Here is a 24,039-nt window from a genome sequence, read left to right as displayed (position 1 = left end):
ACCAGGGTCAAGCATCCTTTGGGACCAAAATCCTAAGAAGACTGGCTGGCTTCGCCGAGGGTTCCCGTATCATCCTGGGTGGTGACCTCAACATGACCCCCGAGTTGGATTCCTCTGTGGGTAAGTACACGATCTCTCCCTCTTAATTGCATAGGTTCAGAGCAGTTCTTGCATCTATCAAGTTAGTCGATTTGTGGAGGGTCTTGCATCCGGGTGTCAGAGATTACAGTTATTATTCCTCTGCTCACAACACATACAGCAGATTGGACCATCTCTTCGTATCGCAGAGCTTCCTGGACTTTGATCCCCGATGCTTGATCGATTCCTTGATATGGTCAGATCATGCTCCAGTATTCGGATTACTGTCCCCAACCCACACACTTCCTCGCACATTCACCTGGAGATTAAATGACAATCTCTTAAATGACGCTGTCTGTGCTGCAGAGGTAAAGAAAACCATTGCTGACTTTGTCACTGACCATCGGTCAGATACCACTGCCCCACCTCTAAAATGGGAAGCACTTAAATGTGTTGTCAGGGGCGTTTTTTTGTCTCATGGGGCTCGGCTCAAAAGAGAAAGGGCTCACAAGCTGGCTACACTCCTTACAGAACTAGACGCTAAAGAAGCCATTAATAAAACTTCTGCTTCAGACTCTCTTAAAGCCGAACTCTCCTCCATTCGACAGCAGATATTAAAAATACTTGACCAAAAATCCCTTTGTCTCAGAGACAAAGTTAAACGAGGCTACTACGAGTTTGGAGATAAGTGTGGTAAATGGTTGGCGAAAGCCTTACATCCGCGTATTCCTCTCACACATATCCCCTCGTTAAACGTGGGTTCGAAAGGCCAGATTCACGCCCCGCTTGAAATCGCACGTGAGTTCCGGACATACTACTCCGAACTATATAATTTAGATCACACACCCACATCTTCTAGACCTTCGTCCCACGACGTACAAAATTACCTATCTCAATTTGGTCCCTGGAGTCTCCCAGACGATGCGTCTTCTGGCATGGAGGATGATTTCTCCTCACCAGAACTCTTATCCGTTCTAAAAGACCTCAAAAATGGGAAGAGTCCCGGCCCAGATGGGCTGACCTCACGTTTTTACAAATACTTCAAAGACGACCTGACTCCCATGCTCATAGAAGCATTCAATTCTATATCTGTCACATGTCCTTTCCCATCTCAAACCCTCCAGGCTCATATTACAGCTATTCCCAAACCAGATAAGGATCATTCCCTTTGTTCAAACTATAGGCCCATCTCCCTTCTTAATAATGACTTAAAAATATTTGCTAAAATGTTAGCTTTAAGATTACACCCCCACATACCAAATTGTATTCATAGAGAACAGGTGGGATTCGTTCCAGGACGAGAGGCCCGCAACAACACTGTCAAATCTATAAGCTTGATCTCTAAAGCTAAACAACTAAAGATCCCTATGTGCTTGCTCTCGGTTGATGCAGAGAAGGCCTTCGACAGGGTCAGTTGGCACTTCCTGGAAAGGACCTTAGCGCATATTGGTATGGGTCCCAAAATGATTCATAGAATCATGGCTTTATACACTGGTCCCACTGCACGGGTTTGTGTCAATGGTACTCTGTCGGATCCTTTCCCTATTTCAAACGGAACACGACAGGAATACCCCCTCTCCCCGTTTCTTTACATATTGGTTATGGAATCCCTAGCTAATGCCCTGCGAGCCAATGACTCAATTAAAGGTCTCCACATTGGCAATGTAGAACATAAACTCTCACTTTTTGCCGACGATCTCTTGTTATACCTAACGTCACCTAGAATTGGACTCCCTTCGGTGCTGAAGGAATTTCAGATTTTTGGGGCATTGTCCAACTTTAAAGTTAACATCCAAAAATCTGAACTTCTAAATATTACCCCCCCCCCCCCCCCCCCCGGTGATATCGCCGCCCTTAAGGATTCATTCTCTTTTAAATGGGCCCCAAATAAGCTTAAACACCTTGGAACATATATCTCACCTGATACTTCCCATCTGTTCAAGCTCAATTATTTGCCTATGCTTCACACCATTGAAAATAACCTTCGATCTTGGTCAGCCTTAAATGTCTCCTGGTTAGGTAGAATAAACACCTTAAAAATGGACGTTCTGCCCAGACTCCTATATACAGTATATATTTCAGACGATCCCTTGTCGGGTCCCCGCCTCTTATTTCGCTCGATTAAGGAGACTTGCTTCTCGCTTTATATGGGGTAGGTCAAAGGCCAGACTTAGCTACAATCTTATGACTAGATCAAAAGAACACGGTGGCACGGGTCTACCCGACTTCCTATCATATTACAGAGCGGCGGTTGCCAACTGCGTAATTGACCTCACCCACAATCTTGACAGGAAGTTGTGGGTTGAATTAGAACATGCTTTAGCCCCTGGCCTAGTCCCAGGCGTCTTCTGGTTTCCGAAAAACACCCTGACCCAACTACCTATCCAAAGGTTCTCGCCTTTCCTATCCTCCCTAGTCGATATCTGGTCTGGGTTTGCCTCCACAGCTCGACTGACCACGATCACTGGCACACTCACAAACATATCCGGACATCTGTTACTGCCTGCTGCACTGTCAACCCTACCATCTCTTGGGATGCAATCCAAACCTAAGGTCAGGGTCAAAGACATATATTCCGTCAGGGGGATTATGGATCTTAAAGACTTAGGACATCTCATACCCGACTCACCCGGTCGATGGTTTCACTACCTCCAATTGCGCAGTTTCGCTGGCTCTCTGGCACCCGGTTCGCAACTCTAATCCTCTTTATCTGAATTTGAGAAACTATGCCTAGCTACCTCTGCACCTGGGCACTCTATATCCCTCATATATGCCATTCTGAATTCGGGAGAGATCGGGGATGACACGGGGGAGTTGACTGCTCCGGTTAAGAAAATTATGCAATCATGGGAAAATGATTTGGGATACTCCCTTACGCCTGATCAGTGGAAGAGATCTCTTTTATTCACCCATAAGTCCTCGATATCATGTAAGATTCAGGAACTCAATTATAAGATTTGGTCTAAATGGTATAGGACCCCGGTTAAGCTCAACCAGTTTTACCCCTCTATCCTGGACACATGCTGGAGGTGCCTGAACTCTAGGGGCACCATGATACACATTTGGTGGGACTGCCCAGGAGTGGCCACACTATGGCGTGATATTCTCACGCTATATGATCATCTTTACAAGACCCATACACCTCCATCTCCCCAGTTAGCTCTTCTTTCAGTTTACCCGGGTAGGATTAAATTGGTTAAGAAAGGCATCCTTAGATTCTTTATCATAGCAATGCGCCAAATCATACCTCGAGTTTGGCGCTCAACAGAAAGCCTTCTCAGAGTTACTTGGGTGGGGGCTTTAGATTGTCTGGCGCGCCTAGAGGAGTTGGGTGCTGAGGACCAGGGATCTGGCGTGGCACATTCTAGACACTGGGAAGCCTGGTACCAGTTCCGGGCGTCGGCAAATTTTTCAGGTTGGTTGACCTCAGGTACTATTACTTAACGTACTCATTAGTTTTACTGCTATAAAATCTTGTCTGGATTACTAGTATACTCCCTCTCCCCTCCCTTCCTTCCCACCTCTTCCCCTTGTCCTTTTGTCTTGTCTTCCCCCCTCTCTTCATTCATCTTTGAATTGATGATTGCTGAATTTATATTTGTGTGGAGCTATGATACTTGAAAACGTAATTTTCCTGTGACTCATTATGTCTATGCTTATTGTGTTTTCAATAAAAACAAATTGAACCATAAAGTTAAATAAATAAAAAAAAGTAGACATATTAGGTATCGCCGTGTCCGTAACAACCAGCTCTATAAAAATATTACATGATCCAACCCCTCAGGTGAATGCTGTAAAAAAAAAAAACATAGAAACAGTGCCACAAAAAAGCAATTTTTTGTCACCGTACATCACAAAAAGTGTAATAGCAAGCGATCAAAACGTCATATGCACCCCAAAATAGTGCCAGTCAAACAGTCATCTCATCCCGCAAAAAATGAACCCCTACCTAAGACAATCGGCATATATATATATATATATATATATATATGTAGAAAAGAGATAAATGGGCACACCTAGGATATTGGTAATTGGTATTTAATAGTTAGTTATATAAGTTATTAAAAGTTTATTAAAGGTACTTGCGATAGTTTAGAATGTAAAATCACTGACACACTATTACGTAACATACAAAATATCAATTCTGCGTCCCAGTGGCTGGAGTGGAGCCGCAACAGTCACTGCCGGCAATTGAGCAGCCTCACTCCAATCCCTGCGCAAGCAGAACGAATATGGAACATATAGGCTACATGCGCCAAAATAACATTAAGTTGGCGGATTACTGTAGTAATGACATATAGAGGTGATAAAAGTGATAAGATAAATGCAATCTAAAAGGAATAATGTCCCGGTAACGTTATAAATAGAAATAGAAATTCGTTTCTCCTGAAGGTTAGCAAAAATGTCCAAATGTGCCAGAGGTACCAACAGGTGGTGGTGTGTAGTCTATTCACAATGGTGCGATAGTTTGGTTCATTCAATCATTAGGCCAGCGGCGTCCCGCTTATGGTCTAGAATTAATCCGACAGTTGGACAAAAGGACATAGAGGAACAGTCTTACCGGTGATGGAGGGTTCTCACAATAAGGAGAAACCTCTGCCGTCTAACGAAACTTAATCCTGGTTTTTGTGCAGTCGGGTAGGGCTCGCGGTAGATGCTGTAAATCACCTGTTCGCAGTCGAATCACTGCACGAGGTCCCGCTTGTTTGAGTCCTAATAGAATATCCCAACCTTTCAGATGGATGTTTCAGATCGGCTGTGCGTGACGAGTCGGCTCAAGATTGTTCCTTTCTCCAGTCGATGCGGTGCACTCGCATATGCTTGAATTTGGGGGGTCAGACCAGACGCGTTTCGGGGTTAAAGTATCCCCTTCATCAGTGGCTATCCGACCTCCCCAAGAGACCTTTCTTTTATGCTCTGGCAAAGAGCTTTACAAAACCCGGTTCCGAATTCAGTTCCGGAAGTCCTGAAAAAAACTTTATATCTCATCGGCGAATATTTTCCTTGTGAGTGTAACAATTCCGCTTTACTTATTCTGCTTATTTAGGAAACCATTGTTATGTTTGCACATTTATAAAGTAGTAATCACTTATAGACTGCATCATTTGTTGCAATGTGAAACAACTAGATGACAAAGCTGCGGTTCACTAGCGTCTTTGCTGTCGCCTACCGCCGTCCAGATGATACAATATAAAATGGTACGTTTATAAATATATATATATGTGATATACAACACATATGTAGAACATTTCAGAAGATTTTTCGACAAATATCTCACCATTCCACCATTATATATAGAAAATATCTGTAAGAGTGTCTATAAGAACAGGAATGTGGAGACGTATAAAAGGTATTTTGTTATATAAAATGAGGGAGATGAGTATTAAAAAAGCACCATGGTGCTATATTCACAATACAATATATAAATTCTAACTCCAAAGGGTCATATATTAATGCCTCTATGGAGTCGGATATCCATATGGCTAGAGGGAGGAAATCGATATGGGTATTGGTGTACACTTATATAGTAAAAAAATTTTATAAACATTTTGATTTTTTAATGTTTTTGATTTTTTTCTTATATGTTATTAGTTTTTTCTGAGATGAGGGACCAAATCTCAATGGTTAATTGTATTCTTGCCCAAAAATTGGACAAATTACATGAGTCCCATGGGCATAATGTTCATAATGTTAAACATAATATAGAGTCTTGTACAGCCCAAAATATATATATATATATGTGTATACACACTAATACCCATAAAATGTTTCTATGGGAATATTAAAATATATAATAGAATATATAATACAAAAATATATATAATAAAAAATTACATATAATAAAAAAAAAATTATAATAAATTTTTTTTAACAAAAATCCCTTCATAGAAATTTTTTCCATAAAAAAATACTTCATAAAAATTTTTTCACAAAGAATCCTTTTCCATAAAAAATCTCTTTCCCTTCAATAGAAGTCCCATATAAGTCCAAAAGGTTGTGTTGATGTAAATACATATCTCAAAATGTATATATGTTATACATTTTGTATATATGTTAAAATTGGAGAATAAAAATGGAGAATAAAAAATGGAGAATAAAAAATGGTAAAAGTCAATAAAAATTAATAAAAATTAAAAATTAATGATCGATAAAAATAATGATTGTCTGTTTGCACAAGGGTTGACCCACACAAGGGAAGCTTTATAGGTAAACAGAACAAGCCATGAACAGTCGGTCAGTTGCACATTTTGAGGAACCATCGTCAAGGGGGAACCAGCCGGGGCATAAAGCTACTCGGCAAAGCTCACCCTTAAAGATAGGTCCCCAACTAGATCTATAAAAAGCAGAATATTTCATATTCAGCATTAAGGCCATCGGGAAATCATCAATAGGGAGGGACATGATGAACATGCACCGACTATAGTAGCAAGTAGTCATATGGAAATAGAAGCAGACACGAATGAACAAGAAATAGCAAGAAATGAACACTTTAATATACCCACATATAACAGATTTGAAATGTTAGAAGAATCAAATCATTTTTTAGATCGCACTCCCCCACATCACCGTTCACGGATAAGACAAAGATCACCCCCACCGAGAGCACAAAACACACAGAAAAACATGCACATAGATCACCAATACAATTTGAGAAACAAGACCCAAAACACATCACAGATTCACAAGACCCCAAATATGAGGAGACACAACTCACAAGACGAATATCACAACCACAATCACACACACAGGGCGACACACTACGACACAGAAAGGGGAAGACACGAAGAGGCACAAGAAAAAAGACACCATCACTACAGACATCACCCGTAATCACAAATGATGCCATCATTAATCTCAGCACAGTAACCCTATCAGATACGCAGAAACAGCTCCTCAATAAGGGGTTAAAATTTGCGCCAACGAAACCTCTTAATAAGTTTGAGACCTTTATTGGAGTAGAAAAATTCATAAGAAAATTATGTTTAAAAAAATACTTCCTAAAAAATCCGATAAATCGAGAAATTATTTCTTCCACAAATAATGATCCAATTATACACACCTCTCTGAAAAATAAATCAAAAAAATACCCGCGCAATGAACTCAGTCAAGAACTGATCACATTCAAAGAATGTGTGATGAAGGACGTAAAAAAGATAAAAAATAATTCGAAGTATAAACGTAACAATCTCACACAAAAAGAAATTACAGCACTAAAACACCTACAAAAGGAAAATAATATTATAATTCGTCCAGCGGACAAAGGAGGCTCCATAGTGATTCAAGATACCGATAAATATAATGTGGAGTGCCTACGTCAACTGGCAGACACCACTACATACCAAATTTTAAAAAGTGACCCTACGGAGCAATTCTATACAGAATTAGGGAATCTCTGTAAGAGAGGAATGGATAGCGGAATTTTAAATAATCAAGAATATGATTTTATACTAAATAAATACCCACGGATTCCGGCTTTTTATTGCATCCCAAAAGTACACAAGGATAGTACTAATCCACCTGGACGCCCCATTATTTCAGGGATTGATTCACTAACAGCAAATCTCTCAATGTACATTGACATTTTACTCCAAACAAGGGTGAAAAATACACCATCTTATGTCAAAGATACAACTCAGATCATAAAGAAAATAGAGAATATGCATTTCCAAAAACATTGGATAATGGGATCTTTAGATGTCCAATCTTTATATACGGTCATAGACCATGAACAAGGTAAAAAAGCAACAAGAGAAGAACTTATAACCGAGGGTAGATTAACAGAAAAACAGATAAATTTTTTAATTGAGGGAATTGATTTTATTTTAAACCACAACTATTTTTATTTCAATGGAGCTTTTTATCTGCAGATTCGGGGCACTGCCATGGGCACCAGGTTCGCCCCCAGTTACGCTAATTTATTTATGGCTAATTGGGAAGAAAAATTCGTTACTCCAAGACTGGGGACGGACCTGGTGCTCTGGCAAAGATACATTGATGACGTGTTTTTTATATGGCAATCGAGCCCAGAATCACTCAAACAGTTTTTAGACGATATTAACCGTAATGATTTTAACTTAAAATTTTCGGGATCCAACAGTCAAGAAGCATTGGAATTTTTGGACTTGAAAATATACGTGGATGAGAATGTACTCAAAACATGCACCTTTATCAAGCCCTCAACGCGGAACAGTTATATTTTATTTAACAGCTGCCACCTACCAAGCTGGCTCATTAACATTCCGCAAGGCCAGTTCCAACGCTTAAGGAGAAACTGCACAATGATAGATCAATTTGAAATAGAGGCCGAAAAAATGAAATCCGAATTTTTAAAAAAAGAATATCCAGAAGCCCTTTTAAATGTGGCATTAGATACAGTTACCAAAATGGATAGAGAGAAATTTTTCAATGAGAAAACTAATAATCACAAAGAAAAAATAGCTAACCAAATCAAAATAATATTACCGTATAGTAGTGAATACGGTAAGATAAAAAATATCATACACAAACATTGGGACATCATCAAAAAAGAAAAAACTATAGGCACATTAATTCCATTAAAACCCTTGATTGTTTTTACTAAAGCACCCACTTTGGGAAACAAGATAGCCCCTACAATTAAGGAGGATGATCAATCTAAAAATGTATCATCAATTCAAAAATGGATGGATCTTAAAGGCTTTTTCAGATGTGGTCAATGCGGCAACTGCAAACTAACATCATTCGCAAAACAAACAAAAGAAATAATCGCAACCACAAATGGACATAAACATATTATTAAAGAACTTTTAACGTGCAGTACAGAAAATGTCATCTATATGATAGAATGTCCTTGTAAACGCCAATACATAGGCAGGACCAAAAGAACTCTCAAGAAACGCCTTTCGGAACACATATCCAACATCAAAAAGGGCGTAGAAACTCACTCACTCTCTAAACATTTTAAAATTGCACACAACAGTGACCCATCCAAATTGAAATTTGCGGCCATAGATAGAGTACCAAAGAGCTGGAGAAAAGGGAACCATATCAGTAAAATGTCAAGACTGGAAACCCAGAGAATCTATGAAATGAAGACTATGATTCCCGATGGCCTTAATGCTGAATATGAAATATTCGGCTTTTTATAGATCTAGTTGGGGACCTATCTTTAAGGGTGTGCTTTGCCGAGTAGCTTTATGCCCCGGCTGGTTCCCCCTTGACGATGGTTCCTCAAAATGTGCAACTGACCGACTGTTCATGGCTTGTTCTGTTTACCTATAAAGCTTCCCTTGTGTGGGTCAACCCTTGTGCAAACAGACAATCATTATTTTTATCGATCATTAATTTTTAATTTTTATTAATTTTTATTGACTTTTACCATTTTTTATTCTCCATTTTTATTCTCCAATTTTAACATATATACATATATACATTTTGAGATATGTATTTACATCAACACAACCTTTTGGACTTATATGGGACTTCTATTGAAGGGAAAGAGATTTTTTATGGAAAAGGATTCTTTGTGAAAAAATTTTTATGAAGGATTTTTTTATGGAAAAAATTTCTATGAAGGGATTTTTGTTAAAAAAAATTTATTATAATTTTTTTTTATTATATGTAATTTTTTATTATATATATTTTTGTATTATATATTCTATTATATATTTTAATATTCCCATAGAAACATTTTATGGGTATTAGTGTGTATACACATATATATATATATATTTTGGGCTGTACAAGACTCTATATTATGTTTAACATTATGAACATTATGCCCATGGGACTCATGTAATTTGTCCAATTTTTGGGCAAGAATACAATTAACCATTGAGATTTGGTCCCTCATCTCAGAAAAAACTAATAACATATAAGAAAAAAATCAAAAACATTAAAAAATCAAAATGTTTATAAAAATTTTTTACTATATAAGTGTACACCAATACCCATATCGATTTCCTCCCTCTAGCCATATGGATATCCGACTCCATAGAGGCATTAATATATGACCCTTTGGAGTTAGAATTTATATATTGTATTGTGAATATAGCACCATGGTGCTTTTTTAATACTCATCTCCCTCATTTTATATAACAAAATACCTTTTATACGTCTCCACATTCCTGTTCTTATAGACACTCTTACAGATATTTTCTATATATAATGGTGGAATGGTGAGATATTTGTCGAAAAATCTTCTGAAATGTTCTACATATGTGTTGTATATCACATATATATATATTTATAAACGTACCATTTTATATTGTATCATCTGGACGGCGGTAGGCGACAGCAAAGACGCTAGTGAACCGCAGCTTTGTCATCTAGTTGTTTCACATTGCAACAAATGATGCAGTCTATAAGTGATTACTACTTTATAAATGTGCAAACATAACAATGGTTTCCTAAATAAGCAGAATAAGTAAAGCGGAATTGTTACACTCACAAGGAAAATATTCGCCGATGAGATATAAAGTTTTTTTCAGGACTTCCGGAACTGAATTCGGAACCGGGTTTTGTAAAGCTCTTTGCCAGAGCATAAAAGAAAGGTCTCTTGGGGAGGTCGGATAGCCACTGATGAAGGGGATACTTTAACCCCGAAACGCGTCTGGTCTGACCCCCCAAATTCAAGCATATGCGAGTGCACCGCATCGACTGGAGAAAGGAACAATCTTGAGCCGACTCGTCACGCACAGCCGATCTGAAACATCCATCTGAAAGGTTGGGATATTCTATTAGGACTCAAACAAGCGGGACCTCGTGCAGTGATTCGACTGCGAACAGGTGATTTACAGCATCTACCGCGAGCCCTACCCGACTGCACAAAAACCAGGATTAAGTTTCGTTAGACGGCAGAGGTTTCTCCTTATTGTGAGAACCCTCCATCACCGGTAAGACTGTTCCTCTATGTCCTTTTGTCCAACTGTCGGATTAATTCTAGACCATAAGCGGGACGCCGCTGGCCTAATGATTGAATGAACCAAACTATCGCACCATTGTGAATAGACTACACACCACCACCTGTTGGTACCTCTGGCACACTTGGACATTTTTGCTAACCTTCAGGAGAAACGAATTTCTATTTCTATTTATAACGTTACCGGGACATTATTCCTTTTAGATTGCATTTATCTTATCACTTTTATCACCTCTATATGTCATTACTACAGTAATCCGCCAACTTAATGTTATTTTGGCGCATGTAGCCTATATGTTCCATATTCGTTCTGCTTGCGCAGGGATTGGAGTGAGGCTGCTCAATTGCCGGCAGTGACTGTTGCGGCTCCACTCCAGCCACTGGGACGCAGAATTGATATTTTGTATGTTACGTAATAGTGTGTCAGTGATTTTACATTCTAAACTATCGCAAATACCTTTAATAAACTTTTAATAACTTATATAACTAACTATTAAATACCAATTACCAATATCCTAGGTGTGCCCAGTTATCTCTTTTCTACATTTTTCCCACTCTAGCAGCGGGGTGACGCTGCTAAAACTGAGAGCACCCTACTTGGTGCATCAACCTCCCTGTGCATCTAACTTAACTTTTACTAGCATATATATATATATATATATATATATATATATATATATATATATATATATATATATATATATATATATATATGACTCAGACTATGGAGACACTAAAAATATCACTTTTTTGGTTTAAAAAATGCCGTTATTGTGTAAAACTGATATTATGTAAAAAAAAAAAAAAAAGTATACATATTAAGTATTGCCACGTCAATAACGACCGGCTCTATAAAATTATCACATGACCTAACCCCTCAGGTGAACACCGTCAAAAAAATTAAATAAAAACTGTGCTAAAAACACCCACTTTTTTACTTTTTCACTAAAAGTGCAACACCAAGCAATCAAAAAGGCATATGCCCCCCAAAATAGTACCAATCTAACAGTCACCTCATCCCGGCCAAAAAATAAAAACAACTATGGCTCTCAGAATATGGAGACACTAAAAATATCACTTTTTTGATTTCAAAAATGCTGTTATGGTGTAAAACTTAAGTAAATAAAAAAGTATACATATTAGGTATCGCCGCATCTGTAAGAACCTGCTCTATAAAAATATCACAACAGGTGAACACTGTAAAAAAATAAAATAAAAATGGTGTCAAAAAAGCCATTTTTTGTCACCTTACATCACAAAAAGTGTAATAGCAAGCGATTAAAAAAAGTCATATGCACCCCAAAATAGTACCAATCAAACCATCATCTCATCCCGCAAAAATGATATCCTACCTAAGACAATCACCCAGAAAATTAAAAAAAAATATGGCTCTCAGACTATGGAGACTATGTTTTAAAAATGATATTATTGTGTAAAACTTAAATAAATAACTAAAAAGTATAGATATTAGGTATCGCCGCATCCGTAAGAACCTGCTGTATAAAAATATCACATTACCTAACCCCTCAGGTGAACACCGTAAAAAAAAAAAAAGAAAAAAAAAGTGTGTCAAAAAAGCCATTTTTTGTCACCTTACATCACAAAAAGTGTAACAAAAAGTCATATGCATCCTAAAATAGTACCAATTAAACCATCTCATACCGAAAAAAATGAGCCCCTACATAAAACAGTCACCCAAAAAACAAAATAAAACTATGGATTTCAGAATGTGGAGACACCAAACATTTTTTTTTTAAAATGCTTTATTATGTAAAACTGAAACAACCAAAAAAAGAAACATTGTAAATAAAAAAAATATAATTCGGTGCCAAAACAAATAAATAAATAGTACCAACAAAACTACTACCTTATCCCATAGTTTCCAAAATGGGGTCACTTTTTTGGAGTTTCTACTTGTCACGGATGGTGTGGCAGAAAACTAGAAGTCACAAATAAAGATCCGACTGACTTGATCCCAAACTAAGGAACATATGGGTGAGCCCTATAAAAGCCCTAGAGCTCTCCCTGACTGCTCAGCCCATGCAAAGATCTTTATGATAGAAAATTGCATGCCCTCGTACCTAGACTGAGTGACACCTGAAAACCCTATAATAGTGAGGGGACACGACCACCGTCTCCCTGCACTCAATACGGAGGGAGTCAGGGTCACCTAGAATCAATCCAACAGGAAAACACAAATAAAGGAATAGACTTATCTGAGGAACCAGCAGTTGCAGCATCTAGCAGTGAGCACAATCCAGGAAGTAGTATAAAACGCAAAGTAAAGCAGTATGGGAGGGGATAAAAAAGGGAGGCAATCACTGCGAATAGATGACAGCTGGGAGAGGGAGAAGAGATGACAAAGCGAAACCAAAACAAAAGAGGTACTGAAGAACGTCTGTCAGAGCTTCTCAGAGATCTGGCGGTGACACTACTCTAGGGGTGCATCAGGGGGGCTTCAAATGTGACATGGTGTAAAAAAAACAGTCCAGCAAAATCTGCCTACAACCACATGCCGCTCCTTTCCTTCTGTGCAATGCCGCGTGGCCGTACAGCAGTTTACGACCACATATGGGGTGTTTCTATAAACTACAGAATCAGGGTAATAAATATTGAGTTTTGTTTGGCTGTTAACCCTTGCTTTGTTAGCGGGAAAAAATGATTAAAATTGAAAATGTGCCAAAATAGTGAAATTCAGAAATTTTATTTCCATTTTCCATTTTTTCCATTAATTCTTGTGGAACATCTAAAGGGTTAACAACGTTTGTAAAATCAGTTTTGAATACCTTGAGGGGTTTAGGTTCTAAAATTGGGTCATTTTTGGGTGGTTTCCATTATGTAAGCCTCACAAAGTGACTTCAGACCTGAACTGGTCCTTAAAAAGTGGGTTTTGGAAATTTTCTGAAAAATTTCAAGATATGCTTCTAAACTTCTAAGCCTTGTTACGTCCCCAAAAAATAAAATGGCATTCACAAAATGATCCAAACATGTAGACATATGGGGAATGTAAAGTAATTACCATTTTTGGAAGTATTACTATCTATTATATTAGTAGAGAAATTTAAATTTGAAATTTTTTCCATATTCTTTGGTATCTTTTTATAATTCAAAATGTAATTTTTTTACTCATTTTTACCACTGTCATGAAGTACAATATATGACGAGAAAACATTGCTTACCGGTAATCGTTTTTCTCGATACCCATGACGGCACCTTGTGCGACTCAGGACCTCCCATCAGGACAGGAAACATGAGAAGATAAAAATGGACCCACCCCCACCTAACACCAGTGGAAGAAATAAATTGTTCTCCGGAGAGAAGTGACAAAGGATTAAAGACCTTTTTTATTTATTTTTTTATCTATATTACTTCATATAGACCTGGCTAATGCCATATATATATATATATATATATATATATATATATATATATATATATATATATATGTATGTATATGGGGAGGGAAATATCGGGTGCCGTCATGGGTATCGAGAAAAACGATTACCGGTAAGCAATGTTGTTTTCCCCTCACCCATGACGGCACCCTGTGCGAGATAGACTATAAGTAGAACCTGGGGGGGGAAAGCCACAGCCTGAAGGACCTTCTCCCCGAATGAGGCATCAGAATGGAGCTGCAACCTATAATGTTTAAGAAAGGTATGGGGGGAACTCCAGGTAGCCGCCCTACAAATCTGAGCCAAAGACACATCAGCTCTTTCAGCCCACGAAGTAGACACTGCCCTAGTAGAATGGGCCCCGAAACCTGAAGGAGGGGAAAGACCCAAGGAGATATAAGCCTTAGCTATGGCCTTCTTCACCCATCTAGCAATAACCCCGCAGGATGCTTTTTTCCCCCTATTCCCACCTAAATACTGGACAAGGAGGTTTTCGTCTTTTCTCCAAGGAGCCGTAACATCTAGGTAGACTAACAAGCATCTCTTAACATCCAAGCAATGAAACCTTTCTTCCGTGCTATTGGAGGGGTTAGGAAAAAAGGAAGGTAACACAATGTCCTGGCTCCTGTGAAAATCAGAGACAACCTTGGGAAGGAAGGAAGGCAGGGGCCTGATTACTATTTGATTGTCCTGGATGACAGTATAAGGTGGATATGCAGAGAAGGCCTGGATCTCAGAGATCCTCCTAGCAGAGCAATTTTAATGGACAGGATGTCAATTGGGATCTCCAATAAGGGCTCAAAGGGTTTATCGGTTAGGGCCGTCAAGACCTTGTTCAGGTCCCATGGAGGGGAAAGAGGTCTTACAGAAGGACGGATTCTGTCAGCGGCAGAAAGAAAACGTCTGACCCAAGGGTGAATTGCTAATTGGTAGTCAAAAAAGTAGCTCAAAGCAGACACCTGTACTTTTAAGGTGGAGGCCTTGAGTCCCTTGTCTAAACCTGCCTGTAAAAAGTCTAAAATCTTAGGGATTTCTGGAGGACTAAATGGATCAGGGCTAGAACCTAGAAAGGAAGAAAAGATATTCCAAACCCTATTATACTTCCTGGCTGTTGTAGTTTTTCTACTGCCTAGAAGGGTGGAAACAACCTTGTTAGAAAGCCCTCTCCTCAACCAGATGTCCCTGTCAATCTCCATACTGCCAATTGAAGAATCCCCGGATTGGGATGCCATACGGGCCCCTGGGAAAGGAGATCCTCCCTTGGAGGGATCACCCAGGGGGGGGGCTTCTGGCTAGACTTAACAGGGTGGAGTACCAGATTCTCTTGGGCCATTTTGGGGCTACCAGGATTATGGAGGCTCCTTCCCTCCGTACTTTCTTCAGTACCTGTGGAATTAGGGAAATAGGCGGGAAGGCATAGCCGAGTTACTGGCTCCAGTCCTGAGCCAGACTGTCTACCGCTGTAGGATTCTCTGTGTAGTTTAAGGAGAAGAACCTTTCTGTCTTCCTGTTTTTCCGAGTGGCAAAGAGGTCTATAGTTGGGGCCCCAAATTTTGACGCAATCTGGGAAAAAATTTCCTCGTTCAGACTCCACTCTGCCTGACTGAGTTCTACTCGGCTTAAAAAGTCGGCCACAGTGTTCTCTTTCCCCTTCAGATGTATCGCAGACAGGACCAGGTTCCTGTCTTCTGCTATTTTGAAAATCTCCTGGCAGAGGAAGATTAGGGATGGTATCTTTGTTCCGCCCTGATGATTTATATAGGCCACTGTCGTTGAATTGTCCGAGTAAAAGACCAGCTTTCTGTTTGAGACATCTGGAACTGCCATTTTTAGAACTCTTTCTACTGCTTTGAGCTCCTTGTAATTTGACGTGCAGGCCCAGGTTCTTAAATCCCATCTTCCCTGCCAGTATTTTCCCTCTGAGTGAGCCCCCCAACCCCACGGACTGGCGTCTGTCGTTATCAGTATGGGCTCTATGAAGGACCAAGGCATTCCTGCCGAAAGTTTCTTCTCGGATGTCCACCACAGGAGAGAATACCTTGCTCTAGAGGAGAGATGAAATTTTTCCTCTAGCGTTTGTGGGAGACCATTCCAATTCTTTAAGATATCCGACTGTAACGGTCTTGTGTGGATCTGAGCAAATGGTACAGCGGGAATTGTAGCCGTCAGGTGCCCCAGTACTGCCATCGCCTTTCTGATGGAACATCGGAAGGAACGGAAAAGGATCCAAACATGTTCTATTGTTGAAAACACTTTCTTCTGAGGGAGGAATGTCTTCTGAGCCGTGGAATCTAGCTGCATTCCTAAAAAAGTGCAATTTCGAGAAGGGGTTAGACAAGACTTTTCTTGATTCATCTTCCACCCCAGATCCTTCAACAGAGAACACACCAGGACAAGTTCCGTCTGTAACTGCTCCCTTGTCGGGGCTATGAACAAAAAATCGTCCAGATAGGGTACTAATACTATCCTGGACAATCAAAGGAATGCCACCATCTCCGCCACAACCTTTGTGAAAACTCTTGGGGCTTGTGAGACCCCAAACGGGAGGGCCCTGTATTGCAGGTGCAGAAGCTGGCCCTTCACTTGAACTGCTGTTCTCAAATACTTTTGGGAGGAAGAGTGAATTGGGATGTGATAATAAGCATCCTCTAGGTCTATACTTGCCATCCAGCAATCTTTGCATAACAGGTCTATAGTTGTCTTTATTGTTACCATCCAGAACTTTTTGTATCTCAGGAACTTGTTTAGACGCTTCAGGTTCAGAATCATCCGAAAAGACCCATTGGGTTTTTTTACTAAAAAAAGTGGGGAGTAAAACCCCCCTGCCCTCCTCTTTCTTTGGAACTTGGCAAACTACTCCTTTGTCCAATAATAACTTGACCTCTGTCTCTAAAACTGTGGACTTTAGAGGATCTTTCGGAGTTGGAGTGCGGGTGAAGAAATCTTGGGGATAGGAGAGTAACTCCAACTTGAATCCCTCTGCTATCCCTCCCAAAACCCACTTGTTTTGGGTGATGTTTGACCAAGCCGGGAGAAAGGAAGAGAGTCTTCCCCCAACCTGGAGATTGGCGTCATTGCTGCTTGTCTTTTGGTTTATTATCCTGGGATTTAAAAAGGAAGCCGCTAGTTTCTCTGAAACCTATCCCTCCCTTTCCTGTCGTATGGCTTGCCCCTCTGCCTTCTAAAACCCTGCTGGGGTTTACGAAAAAAGGGATTCTTCTGAGGGACAGGAAATCCTCTTTTCTTGTCAGAGGCCTTCTCCAGGATGTCATCTAGAGAGGACCCAAACAACCTATCGCCCTCACACGGAAGGGCACAGAGTATGGTCTTAGACCCCTGGTCACCCTTCCAGGATCTAAGCCAAATGGCTCTTCTTGCTGCATTTGTCATGGCTGAGGATTTGGCGGCAAAGCGTATAACATCCGTAGATGCATCTGTTAAAAAATCTGCTGCTTTTGAGAAGGTGGGAAGAGAAGCTAAGAGCTCTTCTCTAGGCTTTTTCTCTTTAAGATGTGTTTCTAGCTGGTTAATCCATAGTCTCAGGGACCGGGATACCCAAGTGGCTGCAACTGCAGGTCTAAGACAAGTAGCAGAATTTTCCCAAGCCCGTTTTAGATATATGTCTGCTTTTTTATCTAACGGGTCCGAAAGACAACCCAGATCATCAAAGGGGAGGGCAGATTTCTTTGCTATTTTGGCGACTGGTGCATCTACCGTAGGGGCCCTATCCCAGCTTGAGGAGACCTTTTCCTCATAAGGATATTTCCTTTTCACAGAGGAGGGTATGAAGAATTTTCTGTCAGGATTTTTCCATTCTCTTTTAATAATCGCCTGCATGTTTTCATGTATAGAAAAAACCCTATGTTCTTTAGGGCCTAATGCCTGGAAGGCCTGGTCCGCAACCGATCTGGTCTGCTTAATGTCTTCCAACTGCATAGTTGCTCTGACTGCTTTTAGTAACGGCTGCGTATCCTCAGGGGAAAAGAAGGACCTCCCTGAATCTTCATCGTCCGAGGAGTCCGAATTACTAGAAAATAACTGCCCGGATTCTCTGACTTCACTGTCGGATGAGTCCATTTCTATACTGTCATACTCTGTGGATTTATCTGGGGACCTGGCACGGCTTTTACTGAATGCCTTGAAGGATGCCTTGATTAAAGACTTCATGGATCTAGTAAGGGTCTGGGATTGTTCCGCTACAAGTTTATCTATACATGCTGAGCACAAAGGTTTCTGATAGGATGCAGATAGGGTCGTTTTACATTCCGCACACTCTTTGTGTTTTGTCTTGGAAGACGACTTTTTAGGTGGCTTTGAGATCTAAAATTAATCATATAAAAACACCTCATTAGTAAACAAAAAGGAACGTTCTCACCCATGATGAAATTTTCCTTTCCCCGTCCTTAGGACCAGTACCGGACTTGCAGGCCTCAAGGGTTCCAGGGGTTCAGCGCGTCCATCTGTAGGCTCCGACATGCTTGTAAGCTGGATCACTACTTCAGCACATAAGTAAAAATTGAGCCCCCGCTGGCTGCCTGCACCTGCCGCCGGATTTATAGTTTAAAGGACGCGCCTCAGCTCTCCACTTCCGGATCCTGCACGCCGGGAGAAGCCTGCCCCCCCCTGCTTGGACGCGCGGGCGCCATCTTGGAACCTGGCATCCAGCGTGAAGAGCGTGGGGAGCCGCCTGAACACGGCCACAGCGGCTCCCCGCAGGACCGGTAAGAGAGTGCAGGCGCAGGCAGACTTGTGGGGATCGGCTTCCGGCACGGCCACAGAACTACCGCTCCCCAGGAATAGGTCTTCCCACGGCATCTGTCCACAGACCCCCCCCCAGCGCTGGTGCTTCTTGAAGGTATGTCGTGCAGCGAGCCTGCTGCGCTGCTTCTCAGGATCTCCCATCCGGAGGACAGGAAACCTGAACTGGTGTTAGGTGGGGGTGTGTCCATTTTAATCTTCTCAGGTTTCCTGTCCTGATGGGAGGTCCTGAGTCGCACAGGGTGCCGTCATGGGTGAGGGGAAAACAACCTCAGAATGGCCTGGATAAGTAAAAGCGTTTTAAAGTTATTACCACATAAAGGCCTCATGCACACAACCGTTGTTTTGGTCTGCATCCGAGCTGCAAAAACTGCGGCTCGGATGTGGGCCCATTCACTTCAATAGGGCCACTCTGTGTGCTGTCCGCATCCATTGCTCCGTTCCGTGGCCCCGCAAAAAAAATAGAATATGTCCTATTCTTGTCTGTTTTGCGGACAAGAATAGGCATTTCTACAAATTGCGGAAGGCACACGGGCGGTTTCCGTTCTTTGCAGATCTGCGGTTTGCGGACTGCAAAAAACGGAATGGTCGTGTGCATGAGGCCAAAGTGACACATGTTAGATTTGCAAAAAATGGCTCTGTCGGGAAGGGGGAAATGGCCCGGATGTGAAGTGGTTAAATTATGGAGGGACCTGATGATAAGGGTATGCCAGTGTTTGTCCCACAAATTTGTGACTTTTTACCATTTTACTATGCTGTCCGTATATAGGTACTGCTAGGTATTTGTTTTTGTGCATGAAGAGCATAACTTTTTTATTTTTCTTTCTATGGAGTTGTGTGAGGGCTTGATTTTTGCAGGACGACTTGTATTTTTCATTGGTATTATTTTGGAGTAAATGGCGCTTTTTGATTGCTTGGAAATTACTGAAGGCTGGTGTGGGGCCTACATCAGACCCCAGGCAGCCTTCACACACATCGGCACCCCGCAATCGCATTTGCAGGGTGCCGATGGGAGACAGAGGGAGTCAGCACCCTCTGTCAGCACTTTACATGTGGCGGGTGCCATTGCCCGCGGCATGTAAAGTGTTAAACAGCCCGGATCGGCACTCCTGCCAGTTCGGCTGTTAGAGCCGGGTCCCCGCTTCCCGCTGCACGTAAAAAAGCGGCGGCCCAGCCTAAGGTCGTTTAGTGACTTTGGTAAAAACATGTATGGGTGGTCACTAAGGGGTTACGCCAATGATGTCACCTCTACTTCTTGCCATCTCAATCTTTTAGCACACACAAATCCAACCTATCGTCACAAGTGTAGCACCTTAAACACATGGAAAGCTTCAAACTGGATGTTGGGGCTCTCGTCACGTAGCAGATTCATCATCAGCTTGAGGTTTTCAGGTTTACTGATATACTTTGTCATGATGGTGAAATTGTGTCGATCCAAAAGAAATTCACCAAGTAGCTGCATGGAAATAAAAGGATAAGATGAATGGACATGAAGGTGGAAACGAAACATTGAAATAATTGTGCAGAGATCCAGTTCATACATTTTGACAGGAACAAGATAGCAGCCGCCTCTTCTATATACATATCCAGACGTAGACGTATTGTCAAGTGCCTTGCTAACACTAGCGAAACCCAAATACTAAAAATCAGCTAAAATGCAGATGCAAATAAAAAGAATAAATGATTAGGCCCACAGCGACCTTGGTGCAAATAATTATGTTTCAATAATACTAATAATTATTATTTAACACCTTAATGGCCGGGCCTGTTTGGGCTTATGGGGAATCAGTCACTAAATACCTCTCAATAAAACCAGCTGACATGGGAGATGTGCCCTTCTAAGCTGAATCTAATGGTGGTCCCATCTCAATTCATGGTCGCACTGCAGAAAAACGGCACAGCAATATGCAATTTAGTCCCTGGCTGCAGCAGGAGCATTGAATGTCCTACAGGCCACGTCCCCACCACTTTGACTGACCGGGCCAGGCAGTGAAGACATAATCCCACCTGGCCCTGAAGTCTCGCCCTGTGCCTTCACTTCAGTGTTTGGTGCAGGCGTACAACAGTACAGAAGCAAGGCACAGAATCCATCAGCGAGGGAGCTCCAGTTCTGTACAAACAAAGCCCAATCATTATCATTTAGCTTCCTTTTTTTCTTTTCTTTGGTTCCACCAAAAATTGTCGTTTGCCAGTTAAAAAAATGTAATATTTTATGGGGGGAAGCAATTCCGTTAGCATAGTCCAACGCATGAAATTATGACCACAAACATTAGATAAATATGGACAGGAGCAGCCGCGTTTTATACTTCCCTTACATAGGGCTTTGTCTTTAGTGAATTCCGTTACAAGCATACCTTCAAGGACTCTCTCTTCGTCAAATAGTTTTCTGAGTGCAACAATTTCTCATATTCACTGAAGAACTGAAACAAAAAAAAATACGTAGATACAAAACGTTAGCATCAAGTGCAGCCAAGGACGGGGTGCTTGTGTGCAAAGAACAATGTGCAAAGGAGAGAACATCTAATAGGGTTAAAAAACGACAGCATGTAATGTGCAGAAGTGTTTTCGTTTGCATCATACCCGATCATAATGCTGGTCCAAAAACTCGGCGCTCAGGAGTTTATGCCTAGTCAATAGGTCCTGACAAAGAAAAACAGTGAAAAAGTAACTGACCTGGATAAGAACAGTGTCATTAAAAGTATGTGCAGCACGAAACATCTGAAATGTCACCCTGCAAAAACACAAGCCTGTGCACAGCTCCACCGACAGAAAAATTCTAAAGTTATTGGTGTCAGAATATGGCAACTAAAACAGTTAAAAAACATCTTATTTTATATAATACTATATACATACACACACTACTTTATAGTATATATGTATTGAGGAAAGTCCCAGTAAGAGGACTGAAACGTCACGTTTTGGTGATTAAAGAACACTACTTTTAATTTACTTTCCTCGGCAGTGACGTGGATTTTTGTATTATATATGTACTCTAGATGTCCGAGTGCCTAGCCAAGAATTAGTGACTGGGAGGGCATTTACTCACGATACGAGCACCGGTATCATCCACTTGGAGGTAGAGCCACCCTAAGATTACATTTTTAACACATATATGTATAATAGTTTCAAAGTAGGGCAGTACTCCTGTGTTCAATGGTACAATCCGGGTGCCAGCGTTCAACCCTTGATTACGGGTAGTCACATATACGGAAGAAATCCACCGAACTCCTCTGTAGATAGTGAAAAAATGTGTCTTTTATTCCCACATGTTACAGCAGCAACGTTCTCTCGCAGAACCTTTCTCAAGAAGAGTGGATTTCTAACCCCAACCCTAACCATTCCGCTTTGTATTTATTGGTACATTTCTGGGAGGAATAACATAGGAGCAGTACACTGCAGTGTTATAAGAAAAGATGCTCCAGAATTAGTTTTTCATGACGAATACAAGAATTTACTAAAACAGACATGTCAGGAGATCATCACAGGCAGGATTGCTGTGAAAGCTTTCACCTATATACAAATAGCACAGGATCTGCCATCGACAATCGGTGGTGGACATAGAATTCACTAGGTTCCTTCCAGCCTATTGTGCCCTATGGTCCATGTGGCTGCCATAAAGCATGTCTCCAAATGCTGTCAACAGCAGCTCGGGCAACATGTACTCATAGAATAAAACCGAAAAAATGAACATGTTTCAGAATCTGGTTTTAACGGACAGAAAAAAAAATCTGTGTGACACATCGTAACCAGTAGGGATTATCCAAAGTGGAAGACCCCATTAAATACAAATGAAGAAATCTTACCTTAAACGTAGCAAAGGCATCAGCAGCAATATGAAAGGTTGACATTTCTACATATCGGAAGAAGTCGTAAAACTGCTCGGACCACAAAATAATCTTGGCAAGTGGTTGATATCTGATACACTCCCGCAGCATGAGTCCACAATTCAAAGTAATGTCTGGAGACTCGTAGCTATCAATGGGAGAATGAGGAAACCATGAAGACACATGACCGAGCTGAGCCTGCTGAAGTATTGCAAAGCCTTCATCCCATGCTTTCACAATTAAACCAGTTCCCGCATTGTCTATTTCATCCAGATCCACTTCATACCGTTGATTTTTTTATTTGACCTCAACAATGCCCTGTTCACACCTAGCCAAGATAGCAACTCGCTCCGATACACATGACACTCATCCGAATGCTGATTACGGAACTACATAGACCGTTACCCTTTCAACAGCATGAAGAGAATATTCTGCTGGGTGCATAAATATTCCACTGTTGTTCCAATCTGCCTTCGTAATATATTGTTGAAGATCTGAGCAACATCCTTCTTGCCCTGGAAAGAATAGACTGTAAGCTTTGTTCAAGTGCAATCTGAAGCTGAAAAGTGTGCTACGGTCTAACAGCATGCCACCTGTGCCAAACACTAGCCGTAAACACACGAATACAGCTAGCTGTCTTCCACCAAAATGTCACTGGTACCTCAAAGTCAATGAGCTGGAGATCAGCCACTAAAGTTCCAAGGAGGCCACTGCTGTACAGTTCCTGAGCGAGCTGTGCCACGGCTTCCATCCGAGGTTCCTTCTCATTCTTCCCATAAAGGATCTCCTTCATTGCCACCAGGTTTTTAGACACTTCTTCAGATGCCTGGGAAATAGAAAAGGGTGCTACTTTTACTGAACTGTAGCACTTTTATGGAGCGTTAGGCCACAGATACATTCGTCAGTTTGGACATACAGTAGTTGGACCCAGCACCACAGGCTTCACCTAGACTGTCCTTCTGGAGACAAACCATGCAGACATACTACTATACAACAGGACATTGATCGCGGAGATCCTGTGGGTTAGGTTATAAAGAGAACTTAACAATAGGATCGATATAATCAGAAGAAACAAATGGGTTAG

The 24,039-nt window shown here is 41.0% G+C and overlaps 1 protein-coding gene across 1 annotated transcript in view; it reads right to left on the bottom strand.

Annotated features, from left to right (window-relative positions):
- Positions 1-23,781, bottom strand: part of LOC120984655 (calcium-binding protein 39-like) — a gene marked incomplete at its 5' end in the record, with an annotated part of 35,876 nt that extends 12,095 nt beyond the window's left edge. The window contains 6 exons of the mRNA XM_040413410.1: positions 20,444-20,587; positions 21,486-21,551; positions 21,712-21,771; positions 22,935-23,103; positions 23,361-23,470; positions 23,617-23,781. Of these exons, the coding sequence (XP_040269344.1) occupies positions 20,444-20,587; positions 21,486-21,551; positions 21,712-21,771; positions 22,935-23,103; positions 23,361-23,470; positions 23,617-23,781 (714 nt within the window). The remainder of the gene's footprint in view (positions 1-20,443; positions 20,588-21,485; positions 21,552-21,711; positions 21,772-22,934; positions 23,104-23,360; positions 23,471-23,616) is intronic.
- Positions 23,782-24,039: the final 258 nt, after the last annotated feature.

Source organism: Bufo bufo, unplaced genomic scaffold (genome assembly GCF_905171765.1).
Source record: "Bufo bufo unplaced genomic scaffold, aBufBuf1.1, whole genome shotgun sequence".
Taxonomy (NCBI): Eukaryota; Metazoa; Chordata; class Amphibia; order Anura; family Bufonidae; genus Bufo; species Bufo bufo.
The sequence above is the reverse complement of the archived record's forward strand: the minus strand, read 5'-3'. Positions and strand labels throughout refer to the sequence as shown.